The following is an 8,223-nucleotide window of genomic DNA, read 5'->3' on the forward strand; positions in this document are numbered from 1 at the left end:
CTTTCACAAAATACCCTTTTCTTTACCTAAAATCACTAAAGCTTTTGATAGCAAACTCGGACACAAGGGTAGGAATCATTTACATACCTCGAGGGGTCAAGAATCCCAAAAATCACTTTAACTTCAACTCCCTAAGCTTCCCATTCTTGGAGAAACCCTAGAAACAACCTTCTTCTTCACAAGCTCGGGTTTACAGGGTCCGGGTCTTGTCAAATCTCCACTACTATGCCATAAATGTTGGGAGAGCAAAATATTAGGGTTTTCTGATCTGAGAATGAGAGAAATGAGACATAAAGTTGTGGACCATGTATTTATACTTAGAGAATTAAATGCTTCAGTGGTCCGGTTCGACGAGCGGGTCGACGACCCGTAGACGTGTCGACGGTCCGTGGACGTGCCCGTCGACCTGCGCCTAACGAGAATGCAGGGCTGTGAAACCCTATCGACGCCGCACAATGACGACCCGTCCACAGGTTTATTGACCCGCCGATCTTGACTGGTGTCTGCAGACTTTGCTAATTTAGTTCAGGTCGTGTCGATTCGATTTGTTCACTTTTAACCCTGTAAATCTCTAGGAATTCCTGTTGTTGCCATTGCACATGGGATAAGACACTTTCTATCTCCAAAACTCGAGCTCGGGTCTTAATTCCCAAGGCATACCCAACTAGAAAATCATAAGTTCTATCACTACGAAGACGAGAGGTGTAACACCTGTCTCGTCCTTTTTACAGTTTTTATTCCAGTAGAAGTCTGTAGACATTTGTATGTATTAGTCAGATGATGTAGCCTTGTCGGCTTCTATTCTTTTGTGTACAGTATATGTAGCAGCCTAGCTGGCTTGCATTGTTTTTTCAGCATGTTTATGTATATACAGGTTGTAAAGAGTTCATGATGTTATCCATTTATGAGGCAGTATGAGATTAGTTTGAGTCACTTGTGGGCCCTTGATGTTCAGTAAGATTCAGATGTGAGTACAGGGGTGTTTGGTCACTAGAGGTCAGACACTCGTTATGACTCATCGGTTTGGGTTGTGACATACTACTTGTTAATGATTGATTTAAACGCATAAAACAAATGGATCACCCTCTCGTGATCAGGGGCCCTTCGACCGAAAGGTACTATATCTTCAGCAGGAGCATAGGTCAAAGCATATATAGACGTCTGAGCTATAGGGGTGAAACTCGGAAGTCCACCGGTTGGGGGGACTCGAAGCGCTGGGAGATCTTAGTCACCCGCTCATATCCTCGCGTATTGGATATACTACGTCGGGGAGGTATCTACTGGTGCGTCAAGGTTGGTCGGGTACAGCATGATAGGTCGCTAGTGACAGCCTTGATTGAGAGATGGCAACTGGAGACGCACACATTTCATCTTCGCACCGGTGAGACTACCATTACCCTCCAGGATATGGAGGTCATTTATAGGCTACAGGTTGATGGATGCCCATTATATATTGAGGAGCCTCAGGAGATGCCGCCTTACCAGGATGAGTTGACTAGGCTCACCGGTTTCCCGGCTTCGGGTGATGATTTTTAGGGCCAGAGTCGGGTTTTGATGTCGGCCCTTCATGCTTACTTGCGCCTCACAGAAATGCAGCATCTGATTGGAGAGGACACGCCTCAGGCTGATGTGTGCGCATCTATACCTACTCATCATATTCAGGGGCATCCTGTTCCCGCACGAGGGTAGAGGTCCCTGCATTTTGCTTGCTTCTTCAGGTAATATATTTAAGTGTGTGTAATTAAACACAAAGTATTTTTTTTGAAACGAAGACTAATAAAACATTTTTTTAATGACTATATCAGATATGGGTGTGGACTAGGTTGAGACCTTTGACCCATCACAGGCCACCCTCCGACTATCTTGCTGAGCCGATGCCATACGCGCGGAGATGGTCATGAGGGGTATGCCGACTTGCGAAGACGCACCACAGCCTTCTCCCGTTTAGGGATCAGCTAGACCGCATGACGGCGCAGACGGTATGTTCATATTTTGAATCCACACGCTAGACCACATAGCTACTATTTTAGTCTTTTATTGTTAACTAGTTCAATTCTTTTACAGGCTTTTATATGGACGCCGTATGATCATATTTTGGATGGGCTGCCGGCATTTTGTAGGGCTAGTCAGCAGATGTGGATGTCGCGGTGTCTATTGACACATATGGATATCGTTGAGTATCACGCGCCCGACTGTGTGTTACGGCAGTTTAGGTATGTGCAGAATATACCCGCAGCTACGGATTGGGAGCACGACCACATGTGAGGGATGAGCGTTCGGGCGTCAATGATACATGGCGGCTCTATATGCAGCAGCAGGTCCAGAGTTGGGATGCGAGGATGACGAGCCTAGCGGTGGTCGGACATGACACTCTGATCCATGTATACATGGAGTGGTACATGCGGATCGCTCGTATCATTATTGACAACCCCACTAGGCACCGTCCAGATGGCCTAGGATATGTTGCTCTCGTAGAAGCGTATAAGGCGCTAGTAAGTTTTATTAGTCTTAAACTTAATCAATCGTCTTATGTACTACTTTACAAATTTATTCAATTGTTAATATTTGAAAACATATGCAGGTACGGACCATTCAGACGATGCGTTATGAGAGCACTGCCTGTACGGAGGCCCTCGAGACAGCGAAATATGCAGCACGGATGATTGAGCTTACCGAGACTGGTATGCTACAGGCATATGACTTTGAGCGTCTCAGTGAGTGTGTTCCCGGTGCCCCACCTGGCGGTACATACCATCGTACGGCGGAGTGGTCGGGTCACCGAGAGGGTAGGGGCCGGAGAGTTGGTAACCCCGAGGTGGTAGGGCCGACAGAGGTGGTAGGGCCCCGTCGGCTTTAGAAATCCCGTCGAGTTCTTACCCGCCGTCGACTACAGATATCCCATCGACTTCTTCTTCCCCGCCATTGACTTCACAGACACCTCTATATACGTCGGACCCTTTGTCAGATTATGTGCCCTGGCCTTCATTTCCACATCCACCAGTTCGTGATCCACAGGGTGAGCGGCCGGTTCGTGATCTACAGGGTGGCTTACATATGGACTTCGATGCCATGTTCGAGGACTTCGTATTTGATCCGACACCATATGCAGCTCCAGCACCATCTGCATCTCCTGCTCCGGGGGCCACTCACGAGCCCTCTCACTAGTCATCTCAGGAGGCTATTGACACACAGGTTTGATTTTTAGAATAAAATAATTTATTAATTTTTTTTATATGTTATTTCATGTTTAGTTTAGAATAAATCTAAACTAAATTGTTTATATGTTATTTTAGGTTCATTCTTAAACGCGCCTGTGGACCCATCTCAAGCTCCAGCTATAGCTTCGAGGCCCTCGGAGGTCAGGAGCCGACTCGGGGAGCCCTCTCACCACCATCTCGGAGGCGGTCGACATACGGTTTTGATTTTACAATAAAATAAAATAATTTATTAATTAATTGTTTATTTCATGTTTAGTTTAGAATAAATATAAACTAAATTGTTTATATGTTATTTCAGGTTTATTCTTCTGCGTCTGTGGACGGGTTTCTTGATGAGATTGACGAGACTCCTGATGCTGTTGTCCCACTCCCACCGCCCACCGTCAGCTCCCATAGGAAGTATGTTACGAACCGGGGTTCGGGTCGAAAGAAGGGAAGGAAGAGAAGCAAGGATGATCATGTCAGAAAGCATGTATAGATTAGGAGGAAGAATGGGGATGGAGATGATGGTGAGGGTGGTGGGGTTGGCCTTAGGCCTAGCCGTACTCTAAAGGCTCCTACATGTGGGACCAAGGGATGTGCATTTGTAAATAAAATGTATATTTTATGTTAATATTATATATATTTTTGGGTATTATTTTCTTAATGATAATTAGTTATTGATTAATAATCACTCGTGCGACATCATAAATTAATCAAAACCCTATAAAATATGACACTTAAACCTAAAGATAACAAGTTTCCAAACAAACAAAACTTACTTCGGGGCACTTTAGAAACCCTAAAACGACGATCCAAACATTTAGGTGTAATTGATGTAATGAGCCGACATTATTGTATGCAAAAAAAGATATTAAGTTCTATATAAAATATTGATATTCCGGCGTTTTGAAACATGACTAATCTTCAGTCAAAGTACGGAAAAAACGTGAATTTTTAAAAAAATTGGCCAAAGAACAAAGGCAGGGGAACTGGGGGCAGTGTATATTACCCTCTTTCACGCATGAATTCTATGCGTGAAACCACCTTTTGTTGTTTTTTTTTTTTTTTGGAAAATAACTTGTATTATTGACCAAAAGTGAGTAATTACATATTAAAAAAAAAAAACACAAGCAATGCTACTGGACATAGGTCCCAATAGTCATGCTCTATCTTCTATTTTCTAGAAAGAACCTAAGTCACTCAACAAATACAAAGAATATAAGCCTCACTGCGCATCACAGCACCTCTACACTGGATAGAAATTAAAATCAGCTAGCCAATTTACTAGTCTATGTTGAACATTTGCTCTCTGGTGCACCTCTTGGATTATCAACCTTATGAGCACATGACCTGGTTGCCCCTTATTCTGAAATAATCTTTGGTTCCTTTCCCTCCAAATGTAGTAGACTGTTGCAGCTAGCAGCATCCTATATACCTCATCTTTTGGAGTTCTTCCTATTGCATTTTGAGTAGCCCGTTGAAGTTCTCCTTCCCACCCTTCCACCTGCCTATCAATGCCAATCCATTTCAGTAGTTTAGTCCATAGTGCGGCCGAATAGTCACACAGGAAAAATAAGTGCCTGATACATTCATCTGTAATGCTACATAATGGGCATTGTTGTTCAGTTGTAACACCCTACTTGAACAACCTGTCTCTAGTTGCTAGTCTTCCATGAGCACTTAATAGTAGCATAAAGGACCACCTTGGCAGGCCAAGATTGTTGCACACTAGCCTTCTCTAAGTCACTTTCTGAAATTGCCCTCGCAGCTTTAGATACATCTTCTTAGTAGAGAACTTCCCCATTTGTTGCACTGCATCAATTGCATAGCCAGCTTGTGTGAAGTACTTAGTTACTTTGAGGATTCTCTGAATTATCCATGATGCCTGTTTTGGAACATCAGTGTAAATATTCCTATTTCTCCCATAATAACTGTGGATCCATTTAATCCAAAGTTTATCCTGTTTAGCACATAGATTCCACAGTAATTGGCAAATAGCTACCTTGTTCCAGACTTGCACATCAAGGATATTTAGCCCTCCTGCTATTTTGGGAGAGCAAATTCTATCCCATGCCAATAATGCTTTCTTAGATAACTCATATCCCCCAGTCCATAGAAAAGGTTAGGCAGTGGCTTCAATGGTGGATGACACACAGGCGGGAAAAATACTTGAGCCCAGAAAAATTGTATGGACAGAGCCAGACTTAATTAATTTTGGGCTCTACCAAAGGACGAGAATTTAGTGGTCCAAGACTTAACTATTCCCAACATTTTGTCTAAGAGTGGCTGGCACTGTACTACAGAGACTCTTTTGGTGCTCAAAGGGACCCCTAAATATCTTAAAGGAAGACTCCCATGACTCATCCCCAGAACACTTAGGATTTCCTATTTGACATGGTCCTTTACCCCCCCCCCCCTCCACAATACACGAAACTTTTCCTAAGGTTAGCACTGAGTCCGGAAGCTTTAGAAAATAGGGCAAACTGTTCAAATAACAGCTTGACTAACTAAATCTGCCACACTTTGGATGGAAGTGAAACCTTGGATTTTGCCCCAACTGTTTAAGCATCCTACTAAAATACTCTATGGCAATAACAAAGAGAAAATGAGAGAGGGGATCACCCTGTCTCAAACCTTTCTTGGCTTCAAAACGTGTGGTGGGCTGACCATTTAGAAGGACAGAATAAGACACTGTTTTGACACACATCATTATCCACCCAACAAAGTCATTAGGAAAGTTTAAAGCCACCAGCACTTGCTCTAAGAACACCCATTCTAGGAGTCATATGCTTCTGCGCCTATCGATCTTGATCATCTTCTTTGAATCCTTTTCCTAGTGTACCCTTTAACCAGTTCATGACTAACAAGATATTATCAGTAATTACCCTCCCAGGTACAAAAGCTGCCTGACTACTGTTAATAATACTATCCATAACTGGTTGCAGTCTTTTAATAAGTACTTTAGATATAATTTTATAAAAACGGGTACAACATGATATTGGCCTAAACTCTTGCATAGAGGATGGATTTTGTACCTTGGGGATCAAAGTGATAGAAGTACAATTGATGGCTCTGAATAGCTTCTTCCTCTGAAATGTGTATAAGACAGCATCTACAATATCATCATCAATTATTAGCCATACTTTCTTGAAGAAGACTGCATTAAATCCATCACAACCAGGGGCCTTCAAGTCTGATATATCATGTATTGATTCATATATTTATTTCCTCTCCATAGGTTTGATAAGTGCCAATTGCTGAGCTCTATTCAGGATAGGGCCAAAATTCATTATGTCAGGGTTAATGGAGGGCAATTCTGCAGCACAAGAGCCTAGGAGACCTTTATAGAAGCCAATAATTTCTTGTTCAATATCATTATTGTCCTGGAGAACACTCCCATGAGCATCATTCTTGATACAGTTCTGGCTGATTCTACTCTTTACACTAGCAAAGATGTAAGCTGAATTGGAATCCCCTAGTCCAAGCCATTGCACCCTAGTCTTCTGTCTCAAGATGCTTTCCTCCACTAAACTCCATTTCTCTACCTCAACCTTATGCATCTTCTCTTTATCATACAAAGCTGGATCATTGTACTTTGTCCTAAGCTGTTTCTGCACCTCACTCAATTGGTGTCTGACACTCTGGAGTCTTTGTTCTACATTTGAAAACTCTTTCTGGTTTAGCTTCTTCATTACCCCTTTCATGTGCTTCAGTTTATACCATATTTTTTCCATTAGGCTGCCCCAGGCTTGTTCCTGCCATACCTCTCTAACACAGTTCAAAAATTTAGCATGCTTAACTAGGTGGTTCATGAACTTGAAGGGTCTAGCTATTTGATTCTGATAGCATTCCATATCCACACACAGTAAGGCATGGTCAGAGAACTGAGGATCCATAACCGTGACCACTAGTTGGGGCCAAGTAGTCAACCATTTTGCACTTACTAGTTCCCTGTCAATCTTGCTCAGGTCATGGCTATTTGTCCAGGTGAAATATCTACCTATACTCCTCATCTCAGTCAACTCTGTGTTAAGTAAACATTGATCAAAGTCCCTTGTTTCAACATCCATTACTTGGTTTCCATGCAGCCTATCTTCCCCTTTAAGTATAGCATTGAAATCACCCATGACTAGCCAGGGGATCTGGATTAAAGGCTCCAATTGCTCCGGTTTTTGCCACATAGCTTTCCTGTCTTCAATAGTGTGCAATCCATAGACCATTGTAAACTCCAACTTCAACCCCTGCCCTGGTAGCTCTACTAGGCAATGTAGAAGGCGAGGGTCATGTGTGTGTATCATCGCCACATCCAATACTATATGAATATTGAACTTTTCTCTCTAGGATATTTTAAGCTAATTCGCGATAAGTTAAGGACAAGACTATTTTGGGATACGAGGTAGAGACTTTTAACCTCCGATTTCGTTTTAATGCACAAGTTGCTTATAAATTTTATTGGTATGGAAATATTAAGGAAAATTAGGGGTTAGAAGTTAATTATTTCATGAAAAAAAAAAGCCACAAGTGGCCGTGTGGGCTCCCACCCATGGCTTGGCCAAATTTGATTGCCTCAAGCCATGAGTGGGGCATGTGTCCACCTAGTAGGAGCTATATATATATAGATAAGTGATGACAAAGCAAGACATATTCATCATTTCACAACTTAAGAAACTTGGAGAAGAAGGGAGAAACATTCGGCCATGGCTAGCCGAACTTGGTGCCCATGAATATTGATCAAAAAATAATTTTCTTCTAGTATTCCAACCAATTGGAAGGTCCCTAGTAACGTGAAGTAGTTGTTGGAGCAATCAAAACATTCATTTTTGCAATTTACAAACCCTAGCCAAGTTGAGAAGTTAAGGGGTAAAGGTAAGGTTTAATCTCCTTTTACATGTATTATGGATGGTTTGTGCATGTTGTAGTGTGTAGAAATGAATGAAATTTATGGAACCATATGTGTTGGTGTTAAAGCCGTGTAGGAGTTGTTTTGTGTAGGAGTGATGAGCTAAATTTACTTAGTATTTTT

General features: G+C 42.2%; 1 protein-coding gene across 1 annotated transcript; it reads right to left on the reverse strand.

Annotated features, from left to right (window-relative positions):
- Nucleotides 1-6,421: 6,421 nt before the first annotated feature.
- On the reverse strand, nucleotides 6,422-7,420 carry LOC132062291 (uncharacterized). Its single transcript, XM_059454890.1, has one exon. The coding sequence runs from the start codon at nucleotides 7,418-7,420 to the stop codon at nucleotides 6,422-6,424; it is 999 nt and encodes a 332-aa protein (XP_059310873.1).
- Between the last annotated feature and the right edge of the window lie 803 nt (nucleotides 7,421-8,223).

The sequence above is a fragment of the Lycium ferocissimum genome, chromosome 7, assembly GCF_029784015.1.
Source record: "Lycium ferocissimum isolate CSIRO_LF1 chromosome 7, AGI_CSIRO_Lferr_CH_V1, whole genome shotgun sequence".
Classification (NCBI taxonomy): Eukaryota; Viridiplantae; Streptophyta; class Magnoliopsida; order Solanales; family Solanaceae; genus Lycium; species Lycium ferocissimum.

What these genes read in the sequence shown, in the direction of transcription:
- LOC132062291 (XM_059454890.1), bottom strand. Translation starts at nt 7,420, where the DNA reads ATGGTCTATGGATTGCACACTATTGAAGACAGGAAAGCTATGTGGCAA.